Source organism: Strigops habroptila, chromosome 23, assembly GCF_004027225.2.
Source record: "Strigops habroptila isolate Jane chromosome 23, bStrHab1.2.pri, whole genome shotgun sequence".
Taxonomy (NCBI): Eukaryota; Metazoa; Chordata; class Aves; order Psittaciformes; family Psittacidae; genus Strigops; species Strigops habroptila.
This window is the reverse complement of record NC_044299.2, coordinates 219,408-238,591: the sequence shown is the minus strand read 5'-3', so window position 1 is coordinate 238,591 and position 19,184 is coordinate 219,408. Positions and strand designations below refer to the sequence as shown.

The following is a 19,184-nucleotide window of genomic DNA, read 5'->3' as shown; positions in this document are numbered from 1 at the left end:
TGGTGTTTGGGGACAGGGGGGGCCGGAGCCGCACGTTGCCCACGCCGCTGCCCTTGAACCGTCACTCACCCCCCGGCACCTGTCGCCCGCCTGATTTATCCTCCCTAAAATAACCGGGAAGCGTGACCGTGTCCCCCTCCCCGTCCCTTGGGATGTGGCCAGCGCCAGCCGCGGCGGGGGGAGCCGGGGGGTCCTGGTGCATAGGAGGGGGGACCAGGCTGGTGCCGTGTGTAGTCCCCCCCCCCCCCAGCTTGTCCCCTTCATCCATCCGGGGACAGCCTGGCCCTGCAGCCAATGTCAATGGGGACACCGAGGGCCGGTGCTGAACAAGGGCCACATTGAAACGCTGGACCCGGGGGGCCCCGCGGCGGCACATAACAAGGGTCCCTCTGTCCCCCCCCTGCCGCCCACCCCCGCCATGGGGACAGCGCTGACGCACGGCAGGGCCATGGCGGGGGGGGTCGGTTTGGGGGGGGCAGGATGGCCTCATGCTGCAGGGATGGGGGGGATAAGGGGGGGTTATGGCTTGCTGTTGGGCTGGAGTGGCCATGTCATGGGGCAGGAATAACTGTGTCATGCCGTGCCAGTCCTACCGTTCACCCCGAAGCCACCGGCTGGCTCAGAGCAGTGTGGGGGGTCCCTGTCTCCTCTCCACAGTGTCCCACATGGTGCCCACCTTGTCCTCATCCCTGTCCCCATCCCCTTGGCAGCGGCTGCTGCAGGAGGGATAGGGACAATGGTGGCAGTGGGGCCAGGTAAAAATAGCCCTGCTGCTGGCACCGGCTCCATCGGCTGCCCCGGGGCAGCATGGCACTGACACATGTGTCACACGTGTGCCCGGTGACGTGCCACGGCCATAGCCCTCCCTGCTATTCCCACCAGCACATGTGTCCCCACAGGGGCAGGGGTGGCCTAACACCAGTGCCCCCTATCCCCATGTCCTCCTGTCCCTGTGCCCCCCATGTCCATCCATCCTCCCTGTCCCTGTGTCCCCCATGTTCCTATCTCCAGTATCCCCTATACCCCATGTCCCCATATCCCTCTGTTCCCCTGCCTCTGGTGGCCCCATGTCCCCCCCTTTCCTTGTGTCCCCATGCCCCTAGGGTCCTATGTCCGTGCGTCCCCCGTGTCCTCTCCTCGTCCCCCGTGGCGTGTCCCCCCGTCCTGGAGGGGGGTCACCGGAGGTCATTGGGGGGGCCCCCTGCCCCTCTGCGGAGCCTCCAGCCCAGGGGGCGCTGTGAGGAATTGTGCCGCTCTGCACCGCGGTAGGCCCAGCTCTGTGGCTCATCTTCCCGGAACGAACCAAGCGGGAAGCAGCGGGGAGGGGGAGCCGCGGAACGAGGACAGCGATTCCGCTCCCGGGACCGCACCGCGGCGGGGAGCACCACCGAGAAGCGCAGCCTTAACGGTGAGCGGTGTAGAGCGAGGAAACACGGCTCCTATTCGGGAGGCGCCGTCACTTTGGTAGATGGTGTGTTCTGAACACCCCCCCCATCGCAGATGGGCTGATCCACTTCCCTCCTCCCTGCGGTCAGATGGTCGGGCCCGGGCGGTGAGTGCGCGGTCGGGGCCGCGGGGCCGGGGGGAGCCGGGGCAGAGCGGGGTGGGGGGGCCCTCGGTGGGACCCCGGGGGTGGGTTCCGGGGGTGCTGCCCCAAGCGGCGGCACAACGAGACTCCCGCCGCCGCTGTCCGCCCGCAGGACCCGCTGCTGTGGCCCCCGCCGAGCCTCCCCCGCCATGAACTGCCGCGCCGAGGTGCTGGAGGTGTCGGTGGAGGGCCGGCAGGTGGAGGAGGCGATGCTGGCCGTGCTGCACACCGTCCTGCTGCACCGCAGCACCGGCAAGTTCCACTACAAGAAGGAAGGCACCTACTCCATCGGCACCGTGGGCACGCAGGACGTGGACTGCGACTTCATCGACTTTGCCTACGTCCGGGTCTCCTCCGAGGAGCTGGACCGGGCCCTGCGCAAGGCTGTGGGGGAGTTCAAGGTAAGGGGGTCCCATAGGGACAAACAGAGCTCGGGGCTGGGGCTGCGAGGGGAAGGGCGGTCCTTGTCCCCCCTCCCTGAGCGGGGCCATGCGCTGTTCCCGTAGGATGCGCTGCGCAACTCGGGCAGCGATGGGATGGGGCAGATTTCCCTGGAGTTCTACCAGAAGAAGAAGTCGCGGTGGCCCTTCTCGGACGAGTGCATCCCCTGGGAGCTGTGGACCATCAAGGTGAACGTGGTGAACCTGGCCAACGAGCAGGAGCGGCAGATCTGCCGCGAGAAGGTGGGCGAGAAGCTCTGCGAGAAGATCATCAACATTGTGGAGGTGATGAACCGCCACGAGTACCTGCCCAAGATGCCCACCCAGTCGGAGGTGGACAACGTCTTTGACACCAGCCTGAAGGACGTGCAGCCCTACCTCTACAAGATCTCCTACCAGATCACGGACTCCCTGGGCACCTCGGTCACCACCACCATGCGCCGCCTCATCAAGGACACTCTGGCTCTGTAGGCGCCACCGAGGCAGGTTCACCCTGCGTGGTGAGCAGCACAGCCCCTGGCTCTTTGGGACCCTTGGATCCCTCCTCTCCGCCTCCAAAAAGCCTCTGCAAGGAGCTAGACTTGGCCTGGGCCTTAATTGGGGGTTGCTGCTTGTTTGTTTTGCACCACGGGGCACTTGCGTGTCCTGGAGAACCGGCTCTGCAGCTCCCGGCTTGGCCGAGGGGTGCTGAGTCCTGGGGTGGGAGCTGCCGGTGCTGGAATGACATCCAGACCCGGGCCAGCCCTGCCTGTGGCTGCTTTCCAGCCCTCTCTGTGCGGCACAGCCAGCGCTGGCCTTGTCCCTGTCTGTCCCCTGTGGTGGCACCCCCAGGGGCGAGCTGCTGCCTCCTCGGGGGCACAATAAAGTGTTTCTCCTTTCCTATGGAGTCTGGTCATGTCCTGGCAGTTGATGGGGTCCCCCTGCTCCCCCCAGCCCCTGCTCCCCACATCCCATGGCCACCAGCCCCATGGCATCCCTGGGGAGAGGATGCCCCCTGTGTACACCGAAGGGATGGGGCAGTTCCTGCAGCACCAAGGGGGGGTCAAAGCCACTTCCCTCCCCCTGGGATGGGGCATGTGCTGGGCTCTGAGGGGGGGCCCCGCGGGTGATGAAGACGGTCCCTGACATCACTTAAACCCTCCCCGTCTGTCACTGCCACCACACTGCTGCCAGGAGGAAGAGGAGGAGGAGGAGATGCTGAACACCACGTTGGCCCAGGCTGGCGCCTGGGGGGTGGCCGAGGCCACCCAGATCGCCCTTGTCCTGGTGCTCGGTGTCACCGTCGCCTTCGCCCTCCTCTTCCTCGGCTGTAACCTGCTGCTGCGAGTGGAGCCCCTGGCGGCCCCCCCGGCACAGGGCGAGCGGCGCCCGTCCCATGAGGGGGCTCCCGAGGGCACGGAGGGACCCGTCTGAGCCCCGGCGATGGACACGGGGACCCCTCTGAGCCCCATGGATGGACACAAGGACCCCTCTGAGCCCCGGCGATGGACACAAGGATCCCTCTGAGCCCCGGCGATGGACACAAGGACCCCTCTGAGCCCTGGGGATGGACACAAGGACCTGTCTGAGCCCCATGGATGGACACAAGGACCCCTCTGAGCCCTGGGGATGGACACAGGGACCCCTCTGAGCCCCATGGATGGATACAGGGATGCAGGGATGGATGGAGGGAACACAGCAGCTTCACCTGCAGTGCCACAGATGGAGCAGGACGGCAACAGGGGCTTGTGCTGATGGATTAGGAGGGTCCTGGGCCGGGTCTGGATGCGGCCCTGGGCGCGGCGGCGCTGGTAATCCCCTGGGGGGATTAAGGGAAACTTTTATTCCCTGTTGTCAGGGTTAATCCCTGGGCTGGGCCCTGCCCTGAGGGGCTGCATCTGCCCCACTGCACCCGGGGGGAGGGTCTGGGGTCGCATCCTGCCCTTCCCAGCCCCTTGTATCCCAACGGTGGAGATGCTGGAGCCGCATCCTTTGGCCCCAATGATGCTCAGGCCTCATCCTGTCCTTCCATCCCCTTTCCCTTTGCTCCCAGAGCTCCCCCCAGCCCTAAACTGCGCCCATTCCCCCCCAGCTGCCAGCACTGGATGCACTGGGACCACCCCAAGAGGGGCTGGTGATGAGGGGGGGGCTTCTCCCCCTCCTTTAATCCCCTATATTTAATGACACCATTGCTTAAGGATCTTATCGCTGCATGTATGTGTGTCCCCCCCTCCCCGGATATGGGATTCCCAGCATGGGGATGCTCCCCAGGCCCCCTCTGTGCCGCCCCCCCCAGAGCAGCAGCAGCCGTGTAAAAGTCTCCATATATTTCACATGTACAAAAAGTCACTGGGGGAGGGGAGGGGGGTTGGATTTGGGGGGGGTCTGGGGCGGGGGGGGGGGCACCATCCTGCCACCCCGCACCCCACCTCCAGCCTGGCTTTGGTCCCTTTTCTTTGGCAACTAGTGTTCACATCCGTGGTCAAAGTGACGAGCGCGGGGGGGGCACCCCGTGGTCCCCATGGTGGTGGTGGTGGGGCTGTGGGGCAGTGACCCCCATATGGGGATGAGGGGGACCCCAAGGGGGTGGGGGCACCCCCAGGGGTCTGCTGGGCCCCCAACGCAGCCGGGGGGGGGGATTTGGCTTCTGTTGGGGGGGTCCAGGCAGTGACCCCCCGGTCCCAGTGCAGGGGACAGGGTACGAGTTGGTGGCACGAGGACGTGTCCCCCCCCGGCCGGTGCCGGGGTCCGGGCCCTGCCGCGGCTACAGCCGGATCCACCTGCGGGCTGAGGAGGGAAGGGGCCGTGTCACGGGCTGAGGCACCCGGCTGGGGTCCAGTGTTGCACCGGGATCCAGTGTAGCACCGGGACCCTGTGCTGGGATCCAGTATAGCATTGGGATCCAGTATAGCACTGGGATCCAGTATAGCGCTGGGATCCAGTATAGCACCAGGATCCTGCGCTGGGATCCAGTATAGCACCATAACCCTGCACCAGGATCCAGGATAGCACTGGGATCTTGCGCTGGGATCCAATATAGCACCAGGATCCTGTGCTAGGATCCAGTATTGCACTGGAATCGAGTATAGCACCAGGATCCTGCGCTGAGATCCAGTATAGCACCGGGACCCTGAGCTGCATCAGAACCCCCATGCTGCAAACCCCTCCTTGCACCAGGATCCAGTGCCAAGATCTTACGCCAGAACCTCCACATTCCGCTGGGATCCTGTGCCGGGCCCCAGCCTCACACTGGGATCCAGTGCCGGGATCCAGCCTCACACTGGGATCCAGTGCCGGGATCCAGCCTCACACTGGAATCCAGTGCTGGGATCCAGAGCCGGGATCCTGTACCAGGACCCAGTCTCGCACCAGGACTCTGCTCCACTCCGAGGGGCACCCCGAGGTGACGGCATGCGGGGAGGGGGCGTGCAGGAGGGGGCATGCGGGACAGGGGGGGCTCGGGGGGTACCGGGGGGGCTCGGCATGCCGCGGTACCTGGGGCTAACAGTTGGACTCGTCGTGGTGCGTCGGGTCGCAGAAGAAGCGGGACCCGCGCTTGGCCGTGCGGGCGGTGAAGGGGACGCTCTTGAGCGCTGCAGGGAGCGGGGGGGGGCACGGGCAGGGGGCGGGGACACACGGACACGTCAGCCCCGGGGCGCGGCGGGGCCGCGGGGGGCCGGGCCGGGGGTGGCGGGGGCCGTACCCGTGATGATGTCCTCGATGGTGCCGTCTTTGCCCTCGTAGACCGGGCGATGGTCCTTGGCCTGGCGCCGCCGCAGCTCCGCGATCAGCTCCTGCTGCTGCCACTTGTTGCGCTGTTGGGGAGCACAGGTTGGGGGTGCCCTGGGTGGGGGGGTCCCCTTTGTGTGTGGTGGCCCCGTGTCCCACCCGCGCTCACCTTCTCCTGCTTCTTGGCCTCCTGCGCCAGCAGCTTCTCCCGCATCACCTCCTCCTGCTTCTTCCGCGTCTCATTCTCCTGCTCCGCATCCTGCCAGAGAGACGGGCGGTGATGGAGCCATCCCCCCGCCAGCACCGGTGTTACCCCCGCCTCAATGTCCCCTCCCGGCCCAGCCTCACCTTATAGGAGCGGATGAACCGGACAAAGACCGGGAAGAAGACGGATGGGGGGGTGGTCTTGGGGCTCTCACCGAAGTACCGCACCACGGTGTTGTAGGCATCCTGGAGCGGGGACAGGGCTGTCACCCCACAGCTGCACCAAGGGGCAACACGAGGGTGTGCGAGGCGAGGCTGGTGCAAGGGGCGTGCAAAGCAACACGTGCACAAGGAGCATGTGAAGCAACACACGCGCGAGGGGTTTGCAAAGCAAGGCAGGGGTGCACATGGAGCGTGCAAAGCAACACGTGTGCGCCAAGGCACACACGAGGGGCATGCAAGGTGTGCAAGGGGTGCATGAGGGGTGTGCAAGGGGTGCACGAGGGGTGTGCAAGGGGCACACGAGGAGCGTGCAAGGGGCGCAGGAGGGCTCACCTCGGCCGTGCGCGCGTCCCGCTGCAGCCGCTCCAGCTTGCCCTCGCTGCTGGCCAGGAAGCCGCGCAGGACGCTGTGCTCGTGCAGCCCGCACTCGCGCCGCAGCAGCTCCATGCCCCGGCCCAGCTCCTTCACGTCCAGCAGCACGTTCTCCAGAGACACTGCGGGGACACGGGGCTGGGCTCAGGGCACGCACAGAGGGGGTTCGGGGAGGGGTTTGGGGTGCGGGGATGGGGGTACCTGCAGCTGCCTTCTCCACAAAGTGCAGCTCCTGCCAGAAGGTCGCCAGCTCTGGGTACTTCTCCCGCACCGTCAGCGCGATGAAGTGCAGCAGCGTCATCTTCCTGTCTGTCGACTTGGTGTCCAGGAGCTGTGGGAGGATTCGGGATGGGGGCTCAGAGCTGGGGATCCCCGCGATGCCCGCGGTAGGTTGGGGGGATCCCAGCACTGCCCACCAGGTCCAGGCTCTGCAGCTTGAAGCCGTAGACGGCGCCACGTTTGCTGCTGTTCATGTAGTTGCCCAGCGCCAGGATGATCTGCAGGGATCCAGCAGGAACAGAGGGTCAGCAAGGAGCAGGACATGGGGCAGCGAGGATGGAGGGTGGGATCCAACCCACCTCCAACATGTGCTTCAGCTTCTGGGAGGACTTGACAGAGGCCGAGGCCGCGATGATGGCATTGAGCTGCTGCAGGGGCACGGGAGGGAGGTCAGTGGGGTCCCCCTGGGTGCACCCATGGGTGCAAAGCCCTCGTCCCTGGCTCGTACCGGTGTGAGCATCTGGAGGTTGTCGGTGAAGTTGCCGAGGAAGGCCATGATGGCCATGCGCTGCGGCAGCCGCTCCACCTTGCTGAAGTGCAGCATGAAGCGGTCCTCGTCCGCCAGCTCCTCCAGCGGCTTCCGCTCGCGCTCGTACTGCCGCAGCGCCTTCGCCTCCGCCTCCGTGGGCAGGAACCGCATCAGGCACTCCACGAAGTCCACCGGCAGCGTCGCCAGGTCGAACCTGTGCCCAGAGCACCCCGACCAGAGCCATCGCACCCCAACCTGCACCCATTGCACCCCAGCCAGGCCCATTGCACCCCGACCAGAGCCATTGCACCCCATGTGGGACCCTGCACCCTGCCTGGGCTCACTGCACCCCAACCAGACTCACTGCACCCCAACCAGACCCCTGCGCCCTGCCGGTGCCCATTGCACCCCAACCAGATCCATTGCACCCCAACCAGCCCCCTGCACCCTGTCTGGACCCATTGTACCCCAACAACACCCATAGCACCCCAACCAGACCCCCTGCACCACAACCAGATCTATCGCACCCCAACCAGACTCCTGCACCCTGCCTGTGCCCATTGCACCCCAACTAGATCCACTGCACCCCAACCATCACCCTGCACCCTAGCTATCCCCCTGCACCCCAACCATCCCCCTCCACCCTAACTAGCCCCACTGTACCCCAACCATTCCCCCTGCACCCCAACCACCCCCCTGCACCCCAACCACACCTCCTGTGACCTGCCTGCGCCCATTACACCCCAACAAGCCCCACTGCACCCCAATCAGTCCCCACTGCCCCCGCTGCTCCCCAGTGCCCCCACTGCCCCCCGCACACACGTGTGGATGGCCCTGCAGATCTCCTCGGCGCCGCGGCCGGCCTTGCGCAGGGTGATGGCCAGGTTCTTGGCGCGGTTGGCCTCCAGCAGCGTCACTTTGCTCGCCGCCTTCTGCGCCCCTTTGCTCTTGGCACACACCAGGTCGAGCGCCGGCCCCTGCGCCTTGGTCTTGAACAGCTCCTCGAAGCGCTCCAGGTCCAGGTCCTGGTGGGGTGAGGAGGGGGCTCAGAGGGGACAGCAGTGGTGGCACTGCTTCGGGGGGGGGGTCCCAGCTCACCTCCAGCACCCGTTCATCATCCAGCTCACTGAACACAGTCCCGCTGATCTGGTTGGGCTTCAGCGCCGTCCAGTTGAAGACGGGCAGCCGGAACTTGGTTTTGATGGGCTTCTTGATGCGGATGGCTGCAGCAGGGCAGGAGCCGGCTCAGCCCCCGCCAGTGCCCCCCCTGCACCATCCAGGTCCCCTGTGCCACCCCTTCCTTGGCCATTGCAACCCCAACACCCTGAGACCCTTCCCCTTTGTCCCCTTGGTCCCCACCTACCCGAGAGCCCCACGGTGAGCGCGATGGAGGGCGAAGCCCCGGGCAGTGGCGGCGCTGGGGGGCACTTGCCTGTGAAGAGAGGAGAGGGTGAGGCCTTGTCCCCCTGGTTTGGGGACCCCCCGTCCTCACGAGTGGCCCAGCACCAGGGACACCCGGGTTTGGAGGCTCCCTCCCCATCCTGGGGATGCTGCAGCCCCGGGGTACCCGGTTTGGGGGTGCCGGTTTGGGGGTGGCCGGGTTTGGGGGAACCTGGTTTTGAGGGTGCCTGGTTTGGAGGTACCCGGTTTTGGGGGTGACCAGTTTTGAGGGTGACCAGTTTTGAGGGTGCCCGGTTTTTGGATACCCAGCTTGGGGGTTCCCTGTGGACTCACCCGGCAGTGGGGGTGCGGGGGGCGGCAGGGGGGGCGCGGGCGGTGGCGGGGGGGGCGCAGGCTCCGCGGGGGGCAGGACGGGGACCCTCGGGGTGTCCCCCGGGGGCTCGGGCTGGGGCTGGGGCGGGGCCTCGGCGCCCGGCCCCGGGGGCGGTTCGGAGCCGTAGCGCCGCCGGAACGCCTCGTCCTTCTCCTGGATCAGGCGCCGCAGCGTGTGCACTTGGTGGCTCGTGTGCTCGTAGGTCTCCTGCGGATGGCGAGGGTCAGCGTGGGCATGGGGGGGCCGGACCCCTCCCCATGGACCCCATGGACCCCCCCTCACCTTGACCACCTCCAGCTCCTTCTCCCGCTGCAGCAGCTGCTTCTCCAGCTCCGCCACCCGCATCATGTTCTCATTCTCCAGGTCCAGCAGCTTCTCTGTTAGCTGCGGGGGGGGGACACGGATGTGACACCAGCTCCGGGACACACACACACCCTCCCCCCCCGGTGTCCCCACAGCCAGGACCCGTGTCCGTGTGCTCACGTACATGGGAGAGATGCTCCTCCAGCTCCTCCACCTTCTCCAGCGCCACGTTCTTGGTCTCAGCATCCTCCAGCAGCCCCCCCACGTCAAAGACGTTGTCCAGGTACGCTTGGATCTGTACCTGCAGCTTCTCGCTCTCTGTGTGCCTTGACTTCTGCGGGCATCGGGGCAGCGTCAGGGATGGGGGGGTCCATCGGGGATCCCCCTCCACCCCCGCCGACCCCCCCATACCTGCAGGAACTCCTCCAGCCCCAGCTTGGTGAACTCATACTGCAGATGGACACGGAAGTTCATGTCCTCCACCGAGTGCACCACGATGTTGATGAACTGCATGCAGGCGACCTGCAGGCAGGGCCAGTGTCACCAGAGCCCCCCCTCAGCATCCCATCCCAAAGACCCTCCTCCTCTCCCAGGATCCGGTGTCCCACCATGAAGTCGATGCTGCTGTCCTCGTTGCGGAAGTAGTCCATCAGCCGCTCGAAGCGGTGCTTCTCCTTGCAGACCTGAGCGGGCAGCAGACATGGGGTGAATATGGAGTTTCCCCCACCTCAGCCATCGCACCCCCATCCCCTGGGTCCTGGTCCTCCATCCCAGCCTGATCCTGGTGCTCCCGGTGTCCCCATCCCAGCCCGGTCCCGCTCTTGGTACCTCCTTGAAGTTGTCGAAGGCAGCCAGGATGATCTCATGGCCACCCCTCACCAAGCAGACGGCTGCCAGCAGCTCCAGCACCAGCGCCTTCATCCTAGGGCAGAGCCACACCATCACCAACACACCATCGCCATCACACCATCGCCATCACACTGGCACCATCACACCAGCCGGCACTGGGGATCCCCCATTGCAGACCCCCATTGCCAGACCCCCCCCTTACCTCGGGTTCTTGTTATTGAGGCTCAGGGCAATCTCATTGACAGCGTGGGGATGGGACATGACCAGATTGAAGCCATACTGTGGGGACGGAGCAGGGACGGCATTAGCAGTGCCGATGCAGCGGCAGTGGTGGCATCGGGGGGTGTGTGTGTCCCCTCCCCTGGTACCTGGTAGTTCATGATAGCCCGGAGACACATGATGCAGAGGTGGACGTCGTCCTTCTGGCTCACCAGGCGCGAGTTCTTCAGCGCCCTGCGGCTCGGCAGCGTCCCGTAGCTGGGGGGACACGGGGCGCCGGTGAGCGGGACCCTCCCACAGGAGCTGCACCGGACCCATGGGACCGTGGTGGGGACAGCGCGGGGACAGCGCGGCTTCGAGGGGGAAGAGGCAGAGAGAAGCAACCGGAGGGCGAGAGGGCCAGAGGGGGGCGCAGACGCGGAGCGGAGCCGGCGCCGGGCAGCCGGTACTTACCGGCAGAGATAGAGAGAGAGCAGAGCCAGAGGGGACAGGGGGGCCCGGGCCTGGAAGCAGAGACGGGGCGAGTTACCCCGGGGCAGAGCCAGAACTGGGGCGAGCGGAGGCAGCGGCACAGGGACAGGGCCGGTAGTGTGGGACACGGTGTGCAGGGCAGTGCAGGATGTGGCACGTGTGGCACCAGGCACGGTACAGCCATGTACAGCAAGGCACAGAGGGCACCATGGGCAGAGCAATGTGTGGCATAGGGCAGGATGATGCATGTCACAGGGCACACACCAGGGCAGAATGGTGCATGGCACAAGGCAGAATGGTGCATGTCATAAGGTACACACCAGGGCAGAATGGTGCATGGCACAGGGCACACACCAAGGCAGAATGGTGCATGGCACAAGGCAGAATGGTGCTTGACATAGGGTACACACCAGGGCAGAATGGTGCATGGCACAAGGCAGAACGGTGCTTGGCATAGGGTACACACCAAGGCAGAAGGGTGCATGGCACAGAGCACACACCAGGGCAGAATGGTGCATGGCACAAGGCAGAATGGTGCTTGGCATAAGGTACACACCAGGGCAGAATGGTGCATGGCACAGAGCACACGCCAGGGCAGAATGGTGCACGGCACAAGGCAGAATGGCGCACGGCACAGGGCACACACCGCGGCAGAGCGTGGCACTGGCGGGACCCACCGGCCGCGGTGGGTACGTACCGTAGGGCGCTCTGGCGGGCGGAGCGGGCGATGCTGCTGGCGAAGGGCGCGGGCAGAGCGCTGGGGGGCTGCAGATCCTCGATGGACCTGCTCCAGGCGCGCAGCTTCTCCAGCGCGCCGTCCTCACCTTCCAGCCCCTCAAAATCCAACCTGGCACACGGGGAACGGGCGGGAGCACACAGGGAAGGGAGCACACGGGGACGAAGCACACAGGGAAGGAGCACACGGCTTCGGCGCGGAGCAGCAACAGCCACTGCAGCAAGCGCTGAAGCGGGTGGCAGCAGCGGGGCAGGGAGAGCCGCGAGGGGGGCCCCGGGACCCCCAACCCGGGTGGGCAGGAGGGGGACGAGCATCTCGTGTCCCTCCAGACACCATGGTGCTGATCAGAGGCTGATAGGAAGGAGCTGCCACGGGGCATCTCCCAGCACCCCAGGGCCCCCCCAGCACCCCACTCACATGACGGCACACTGGGCGAAAGACAGGTAGTTCACCAGCACGTCCAGCCCCTTATTCTCATCGTTGAGGAACTCGCGCACCCACCTACAGCACCGAGCACCCATCAGAGCCCGCCGGAGCTGGGGACCCCCCACTCCCGCTATGATCCCCCCATCACCACCATAGGGAACCAGGCACCAAGGGGGTCCTGAGGGGGTGTCCCGGGGCTCAGCGGCCGTTGCAGCTCCTCGGCTATCGGCGGCGCCAGCCCCGGCGCAGCTTTATCTGCCGGCTGCAGGGCAGGGAGGGCTCGGGGCCGGCGGGAAGCGGAGCTGGGTGCTGGGGGGAGCACCCCGGGGTGGGATGGGAGGTCTGGGGTGCCCCTGGAAAGGTGTTGGGGTACACGGGATGGGCACATGGGGAGCGGGACTGTGCGCACAGGGAGAGGCTGCACCCAGGGATGCTGGGTGTGAATGCACGGCCTCGGGGGGCCCCACGCCTGTACCCTGCCTATACCCTGCCTGAACCCTGCCTATACCCTGCCTGAACCCCGCCTGTACCCCTGCCTGCACCCCTGCCTGCACCCTGCCTATACCCTGCCTGTTCCCTGCCTGCAGCTCGTGAGTCAGGCAGCAGCGGGAGCTGGGGGGGGGGGCTCCGGGGGGCCGCCCCTTTCCTGCCGGCGCCAGCCCCTCGCCCCAGCCCGTTTCCTGTCTCCGGCTGCTGCTATTTTCGGGCCGCGGTTGGGGAAGAGCCGAATGTCGCGGCCGCGCTGGGGCCGGTGGCGGGGCACAGCCCCCGCACGTGCACGAGCCGCCCCGCGCACGCGGCACCCGCCGGTGACACCCCCGGTAACGGGCCCCCCTCTCCCCCCCCCCCGAGATGCCGCCGGTGTCGAACCTCCCCCTCTCGGTGCCGGGAGGAGCTTCCACACGGGGCGGCATCGGCGGTACCCGCCCGCCGCATCCGCTCCCGGGACCTGCCCCGGCAGCGCTGGTCCCGCGGCACGGCCGGGGCAGGAACCGGAGCAGTTCCTGCAGCGCCTCCGGCTTCCCCTGCAGCTGCGGCGGGGCCTGGCCGGGACCACACATCCCCCCCTCCGGGATCCCATAACCCCCCCCCGGACCCTACAGCCTCCCCCCCGGGACCCCAAAACACCACCGGGACCCCAAACAACCCACCCCGGGACCCCAAACTCACCCGATGTGGTTTGTCCTCAGGCTGATCTCCAGCTCACGCAGGACTTTGGTGGACTCCTGCACCCTCCTCCTGAACTTCTGGGGGCAGAACAAGGCTGAGCCGGGCCCCCCCCGGCCCCTGTAGCCCCCGACCCCCTCCAGGGCCACCCAGCCCCTCACCTTCCTCGTGACGCCCGGCTCCAGGAAGCTGCGCAGCTTTTGGATGTAGGCGTGGGGGGGGCTCTTGACCTGGAACCGCTCCTGGCGGGGACACAGGGGTGTTGGTGGCACCAGAACGGGAGCACAGCCCCCCCCATAGCTCCCCATAGCCCCCAACCTGGTCGCAGATGAGGTCCCACTTCTTCTCGTTGTCATACTGCCGCAGGAGCCGGGCTTTGTCCGGGGGCAGGTTCATGGAGCTCTGGGGGGCAGAGGACGGAATGTCACTCCTGGGAGACACGGAGACGCTGCCACCCACTGAGGACACAGCCAGGGACCCTGACACTGGGATGCACACGGGGACAGCAGTGAGGCACAGGGATAATGTGGCACAGGGACAGCAGTGTGACACGGTGACAGCGGTGCCACCAAGGCCGTGTGCCAGCCACCGGCTGCACCAAATCTCACGCATCCTTCCTGTCTGCTCCCGCTTCCTCGCCACAGAACCGCAGCCTCCGGTCCCCAACCGCGGTGCCCGGGGGACCGGGCATCTCCATGGCAGATACCGGGACCGGCTGGAGCAGGATGCGGCCCGGGGCTACCGGACCAGCAAGGGCACTAACGGGATGCCCCGGTGGCGGGGATGCGGGATGGCCGCGGGCTTGGCGCTGTCCTGGTGATGCCACCCTGTTGGGCGATGCCACCCTGGAGGCGGGAGATGCCGTTACCGGGATCCGGTCACCACCACAGCTGGGAGATGCCAACGCTCCACCCGCTCCGTCGCAGCTAAAATTATCCCTCCCTGGTCCCCCCCCCGGGCCCCGCGGAGCCGCAGGAAACCGGGACAACGCCTGGGCGAGGCCGGGCACCCCCGGGCAGGACACAGCGCCAGGGGGGTGGCAGCGGCACCGCCACCATGGGGTCCCCCCCACAATTGCCCTGGGGACGGTGCCCCCTCCCCAAAGAGCCCCGCTATTGGCACACGGTGACCACCGGCAAAACCGCGCCCCCAGGGACACCCCGAGGCTGGAGGGGGGTACACGGAGGGGCCCCAGCCGGGGGCACCGGGGGTGGCTTTGAAGCGCAGCCGCCCTCACCGGCATTCCCGCCGCTCGCTTCCTGCCTTTGTGGTGGGAGCGGGGCCGCTCCCGGCCGGGCACTTCCTCCGCCACCGCCCCCCCCACCGGGGACCCCCCCTTAGTTGACTGAGTCGTCTCCCCCCGCGCCGGGAGCCCATCCCAGGGTTCGGGACACCAGGGCTGGATCGTGCCCGGCCACCGGCGCTGCAGCCCCATCCCATGAGGAGCAACCGGGACGGCACCGGGAGGGGGGACAACACCGGGGTTCCCCCAGTGCCACCCCCCCCTCCAAAGTGCCACATACACCCCCCCCGCCATCGGCCTCGCCCGGCAGGATGCTTCCCCCCCGCCACCGGCCCCACCGGGACCGGCTGCCGCATCCGCCCCGCGTGGGACGTGGGGACGGGCAGCGAGTGTCCCTCGCAGCGGGGGGTGCCGGTGACCCCCCGGTACTCCCCGGTTCCGCCTCCCAGAGCCCCGCGGGACCACGCTCGGTATTTCCTGCCCGGCCGTGGCTTCCGCTGGCCGCAGCCACCACCGGGAGTCGGGAACCGTGTAGCCCCCGGTGTCACCCGGCCATGGTGGCCCTGCCGGCGTCCCCCATGCCTGTGGACGGGCCACCGGGGACGCGGTGGCCCCCATGACAGCGGCGGTGCCGGGGTCACCGCCGGGCACCTCCCGGTGCCCGGGTGGCACCGCAGCCTTGGCTGGTGACCGCAGCGAGGTGGCCACCGCCCCGGCCGGGACCGCGGCCCCGGGGCCGCGCAGGGACCCGCACCCCGGGGGACCCGCACCCAGCCCCGTCCGCCGTCTCGACGGGACATCCCCGGTTCAAAAAGCCCCGGGGCCGAAGGGGCCCCTCCCCGGTGGCACCGGGAGTGGCGTCACCCCCCGGGGATGTCCCGGGACGGGCTCCCCCCGCCCCGCGGCCACTGCCCATCCCCGCGGCACCGGCGCTGCCCGCCCGCCCCCGGCTCCTCCTGGCGCCGGTGCCCGCCCGCAGCCGGACGCCGGGAGGGGAGCGCGGCGGCGGGGCGCGTCCGGCCCCGGCGGGCGCACCGGGAGGGGTCGCGGGTACGGGCGGACCGGGAGGGCGCGACGGGACCCGGAGGAGGTGCAGCGGGAGCAGGGACGGAGCGCGGGGGAAGCGCAACGGGGAAGGGGAAGCGAGGGGGGAGAACCGGGAACCGGAGGGACGCAGCGGGCGCCCGGGGCCACGGCGGGGGATCGGGGTCTCACCAGCACCAGGGCGAAGCGCTCCTCCAGCTCGCAGGGCTCCGGCATCGGCATCTTGCCCGGGGCCAGCAGCCCGGGCCCCCCCGAGGCCGCCGCCGCCGTTCCCGGTCCCCGGGGCAGCGCCTCCCCGTCCGCGCTCTCCACGTTCCCCATCCCCGGCCCAGGCACCGGGGGGCGGCGGGGGAGGCTCAGCCCGTCGCGTCCGGCCGCCGCCGCCTCCCGGCCCCGCCCCGCCCCGCCCGGCCCCGCCCCGGCCCGGTGCGCGGCAGCGCCGCCAGGGGGCGCGCAGGCACGGGCTGGCTACCGGCGGCGCCACAGGGGGGCGCGCAAGGGCAAAGGCAGCCAGTGGTGCGGCACCGATTGGCTCGGCCATGGCTACGTCTACCAATGAGCGTCGCGCTTCTGTGCGGGGGAGGCTGCGTGTGACCAACTGCGTCTCTCGGGCGCGGCCGGCAGCCAATGAGCGCCAGCCGCGGCTCGCCCCGCCTCACCCCGGGGTGGAGGCGGTTAGCCAATAGAACGAAGTGGAGGGCGGGCCCCGGGGCGCGCTGGCCAATGAGGGGCGGAGGCGTGGCGGAGTGGGGAACCGTTCGAGGCCTGGCACGGACGCGGAGCCGCGCAGGTGAGGGCGGCGGCGGGGGGGGCCCGGGCCGGGCGCGGGGGGCTCCGGGCAGCGCCCGCCCCCACCGGGGGGGGGGGCCCCGACGGCTCCAACCCTCCCCATAGCCCGCACCGGGGGGGCCCGGCCCAGCTTGGGCCGCTCCTGCGCCCCCCCCCCCCCCAGGCCCCGCTGCCGGGTCCGGGTCCAGGAGGACACCGCGGGGGGGCTCCAGGGGCGCCGGTCCCGGTCCCGGTCCCGGTTCCGCACTGTCCGGGGGGGCGTCGCCATCGGAAGTGAAAGGGCTCCAGCCGCGGCTGTGGGGCGCTGTCCCGGTGCCGCCCCCCCCCGCCGTGGGGCAGCCCCCACCCGGTGTCAGCGCGTCGCGGGAGGTGCCCCACAGGGCGCCCGCACAGCGGCAGCTTCCCCCGTGCCTTGCGCAACCCGCGGCGCTGCTCCTGCCCCACGGCGGGGCCGGGCCGGCAGCGCTCCATTGGCGACGTGCCGCCGGGCCGGTGCGGGGCTGGGCTGGGCGCTGCCGGGGCAGGAGGGGGACAAGGGGCCACGGGTGGTGCTCCCGCTGGAGCTCGGAGGCTGGGGCTCGGAGCAGGAGGAGGCCCATTAGCGCTGCCGGAGCTCCTCCGGGACGTCATTACGGGCGCTAATAGCAGCTCAAAGCCGCTTCCCAGCTGCCGGCAGCTCCCGCGGGGGCCGGGACCCCCCCCCCGGGGCACCCGCAACACCCCGCAATGCTTGCACCAGCTCCTGGGAGCATCCCCGCAGCTCCCAGCTCCTTTATCCCTTTGGGGGGTTCCAATGGGGTCCCCCTGACCCGCTGCCCCTCCTGCAGCTTGACCCTCAGCCCAGCGGCCGGTGCCCCCCCCCCAACCCGGCACCATGAACGTCTTTGACCGCAACATCAACTTTGACGCCCTCTTCAAGTTCTCCCACATGTGAGTAAAGCCTTGGGTAAAGCGGGGGGGGGTCGGGGGGGTCCCTCCTGACAGCCCCTCACTGTCCCCCCCATTGCCCACAGCTCGGCCTCCACCCAGGAGCATCTCAAGAGGGTCTACGCCAGCTTCGCCCTCTGCATGTTGGTGGCGGCCGTGGGGGCCTACGTCAATGTGGTGACCCACCTCTTCCAGGTGAGCAGCCGTTGGGGTGTCAGGGTGGCCCCCCCACCCCCCCGGCTCACACCCCCCACACACACACCCCGAGAAATGCGATGCCGGGTCCCCATCTGCCTCTCGCCCCACAGCTGAGCCTGCTGACCGGCCTGGGGGCCCTGGGGCTGATGGTGTGGCTGACGGCCACCCCGCACAGCCGCGACACGGAGCGCAAGAGGCTGGGGATGCTGACGGGCTTCGCCTTCCTCACGGGTGGGTGACACCGGGGACCCCCCCCGGACCCTGGGGGGAGCGGGGATGAGAGCCCCGAATGGCTCCGGTGACATCCTGCTCTGTCCTTCAGGCATCAACCTGGGGCCCCTCCTGCAGATGTGCATCTCCATCAACCCCAGGTAGGAGCAGCCCCCCCCTTCCCGGTGCCCCCCGGTGCCCCCCCAGGCCCTGCTCACCCCCTGTTCTCCCCCCCAGCATCATCCCCACCGCCTTCCTGGGCACCGCCACCATCTTCACCTGCTTCTCGCTGAGTGCCCTGTACGCCCGGCGCCGCAGCTTCCTCTACCTGGGAGGTGAGAGGGGCCAAGGGGGGGTACCGGGGGAGACCTGGGGGCTCCCCACGGCGGGGCAGGGCCAGGCCTCACTCCCTGCCTTCTCCCTGCAGGATTCCTGCTCTCCGGCCTCACCCTGATGCTTCTCTCGTCCTTGGTTAACTCCTTCATGGGATCCACTTGGCTCTTCATGGTGAGGCCCCTCCTGCCTGCCGGGACCCCCCGCGGGATGGACAGATGGACGGACGGACAAACGTCACCTCCATTTGTGGCACCAACATGGACCCATCCGTGTCTAACGTCCCCTCTCCCTCCCGCAGGCCAACCTCTACCTGGGGCTGATGATCATGTGCGGCTTCGTGCTCTTCGACACGCAGCTCATCATCGAGAAGGCGGAGAGCGGGGACAAGGATTACATCTGGTGGGTGCTGGGGGGGCACAGGGGCTGGGGTGGGCTGGGATGGGATGGGACAGGCCCCCCCGGTGACGTCCCCCATCCCACAGGCACTGCGTTGATCTCTTCCTTGACTTCGTCAACATCTTCCGGGAGCTCCTCATGATCCTGGGCATGACCGAGGTGGGTGATGGGGCCTGGGCATGGCCTGGGGGGGGACAAACCCACCCCTTGGAGCCCCCCCAGTGATCAACCACCCCCTTTCCTCTCGCAGAACAAGAAGAAGGAGAAGAAGTGAAGCGGCTCCAGGCCGAGGTGGAGCCGTCCCCATCCCCATCCCTGTCCCCATCCCCATCCCACCCATCCCCGTCCCCTCTGGTCCATTCCAGGGTTGCGCTTTGCTGCCGTGAGAAGCAGCCGGAAGCTTTCGCCTCTCGTGGGTTTTTTCTCTTGTTCAAGCTTTTCTTTGATTAGAAACTGGCCAATTTGTGGATCCTGCTGGAATTTGGCTCCCCCCAACCCCCCCTTTCCCAGCTCCCCCCCCCCCTTTATCCCCCATCCCATATCCCACGGCTGACACATTCCGGAGCTTTCCAGAGTCACCGTGTCCCTGCGGCAGCCGGGATGGCGGGGGGGGGAGCTGGTGGGACCCCCCCCTGCAGCCAGATTCCCCATTAGTGCCAAGAAATCCAATGGGAAAGCAGTGGCGGGGCCGGCGCGATCCGAACCGGAGCTATCCCAATCCCGCTGCCGCCTCTTTGTACACCGGGATGATTGAATAAACGCTCAGAATGGAACCCTCAGCCCCGTCCCTGTGTCCATCCTTGTGTCCGTGTGT

General features: G+C 68.1%; 3 protein-coding genes and 1 long non-coding RNA gene across 9 annotated transcripts; 3 read left to right on the top strand and 1 right to left on the bottom strand.

The window, feature by feature from the left end:
• The first annotated feature begins 1,502 nt into the window (after positions 1 to 1,502).
• On the top strand, positions 1,503 to 2,914 carry ATG101 (autophagy related 101). The gene is made up of 3 exons (XM_030510465.1): positions 1,503 to 1,552; positions 1,701 to 1,989; positions 2,095 to 2,914. Exons 1-3 carry the CDS (start codon positions 1,536 to 1,538, stop codon positions 2,497 to 2,499), a joined length of 711 nt encoding a protein of 236 aa, XP_030366325.1. The 5' UTR covers positions 1,503 to 1,535; the 3' UTR covers positions 2,500 to 2,914.
• A 1,399-nt stretch (positions 2,915 to 4,313) lies between these two features.
• On the bottom strand, positions 4,314 to 15,890 carry FMNL3 (formin like 3). 5 transcript variants are annotated; one of them, XM_030510441.1, is made up of 27 exons: positions 15,686 to 15,890; positions 13,546 to 13,629; positions 13,389 to 13,469; positions 13,231 to 13,307; positions 12,052 to 12,135; positions 11,596 to 11,745; positions 10,577 to 10,685; positions 10,411 to 10,487; positions 10,188 to 10,281; positions 9,968 to 10,042; positions 9,771 to 9,881; positions 9,544 to 9,693; positions 9,339 to 9,440; positions 9,017 to 9,263; positions 8,646 to 8,714; positions 8,381 to 8,505; positions 8,105 to 8,307; positions 7,262 to 7,496; positions 7,113 to 7,181; positions 6,951 to 7,031; positions 6,736 to 6,865; positions 6,496 to 6,656; positions 6,085 to 6,186; positions 5,906 to 5,995; positions 5,711 to 5,822; positions 5,503 to 5,600; positions 4,314 to 4,794 (listed from the first exon to the last, which is right to left on the bottom strand). In XM_030510441.1, the coding sequence occupies exons 1-26, from the start codon at positions 15,833 to 15,835 to the stop codon at positions 5,509 to 5,511; spliced, it is 3,060 nt and encodes a 1,019-aa protein (XP_030366301.1). In that variant the 5' UTR covers positions 15,836 to 15,890; the 3' UTR covers positions 4,314 to 4,794; positions 5,503 to 5,508. The 5 variants fall into 5 exon arrangements, with proteins under 5 accessions (XP_030366301.1, XP_030366302.1, XP_030366303.1 ...); XM_030510442.1 differs by having other exon boundaries at positions 13,231 to 13,304; XM_030510443.1 differs by lacking the exon at positions 5,503 to 5,600.
• Positions 5,023 to 5,138, top strand: LOC115618678. Its single transcript, XR_003994841.1, has 2 exons — positions 5,023 to 5,059; positions 5,092 to 5,138. It is a non-coding gene; the product is annotated as an uncharacterized LOC115618678 (long non-coding RNA).
• Positions 15,891 to 16,196: 306 nt separating the features above from the next.
• On the top strand, positions 16,197 to 19,154 carry TMBIM6 (transmembrane BAX inhibitor motif containing 6). Of its 2 annotated transcripts, XM_030510463.1 has the most exons (10): positions 16,197 to 16,304; positions 17,131 to 17,233; positions 17,317 to 17,425; positions 17,539 to 17,659; positions 17,751 to 17,799; positions 17,876 to 17,973; positions 18,066 to 18,145; positions 18,273 to 18,373; positions 18,457 to 18,529; positions 18,621 to 19,154. In XM_030510463.1, exons 2-10 carry the CDS (start codon positions 17,178 to 17,180, stop codon positions 18,642 to 18,644), a joined length of 711 nt encoding a protein of 236 aa, XP_030366323.1. In that variant the 5' UTR covers positions 16,197 to 16,304; positions 17,131 to 17,177; the 3' UTR covers positions 18,645 to 19,154. The 2 variants fall into 2 exon arrangements, with proteins under 2 accessions (XP_030366323.1, XP_030366324.1); XM_030510464.1 differs by having other exon boundaries at positions 16,299 to 17,233.
• The last annotated feature ends 30 nt before the right edge of the window (positions 19,155 to 19,184 follow it).

Coding starts and splice junctions, on each gene's coding strand:
- FMNL3 (XM_030510441.1), bottom strand. CDS start 15,835: ATGGGGAACGTGGAGAGCGCGGACGGGGAGGCGCTGCCCCGGGGACCG. Junction 13,308..13,388: donor AGCCGGGCGTCACGAGGAAG/GTGAGGGGCTGG, acceptor TTCTGCCCCCAG/AAGTTCAGGAGGAGGGTGCA. Junction 9,264..9,338: donor AGGAGCTGGAGGTGGTCAAG/GTGAGGGGGGGT, acceptor CGCCATCCGCAG/GAGACCTACGAGCACACGAG.
- ATG101 (XM_030510465.1), top strand. Junction 1,990..2,094: donor AGGCTGTGGGGGAGTTCAAG/GTAAGGGGGTCC, acceptor CTGTTCCCGTAG/GATGCGCTGCGCAACTCGGG.
- TMBIM6 (XM_030510463.1), top strand. CDS start 17,178: ATGAACGTCTTTGACCGCAACATCAACTTTGACGCCCTCTTCAAGTTC. Junction 17,426..17,538: donor TGGTGACCCACCTCTTCCAG/GTGAGCAGCCGT, acceptor CTCGCCCCACAG/CTGAGCCTGCTGACCGGCCT. Junction 17,660..17,750: donor GGGCTTCGCCTTCCTCACGG/GTGGGTGACACC, acceptor TCTGTCCTTCAG/GCATCAACCTGGGGCCCCTC.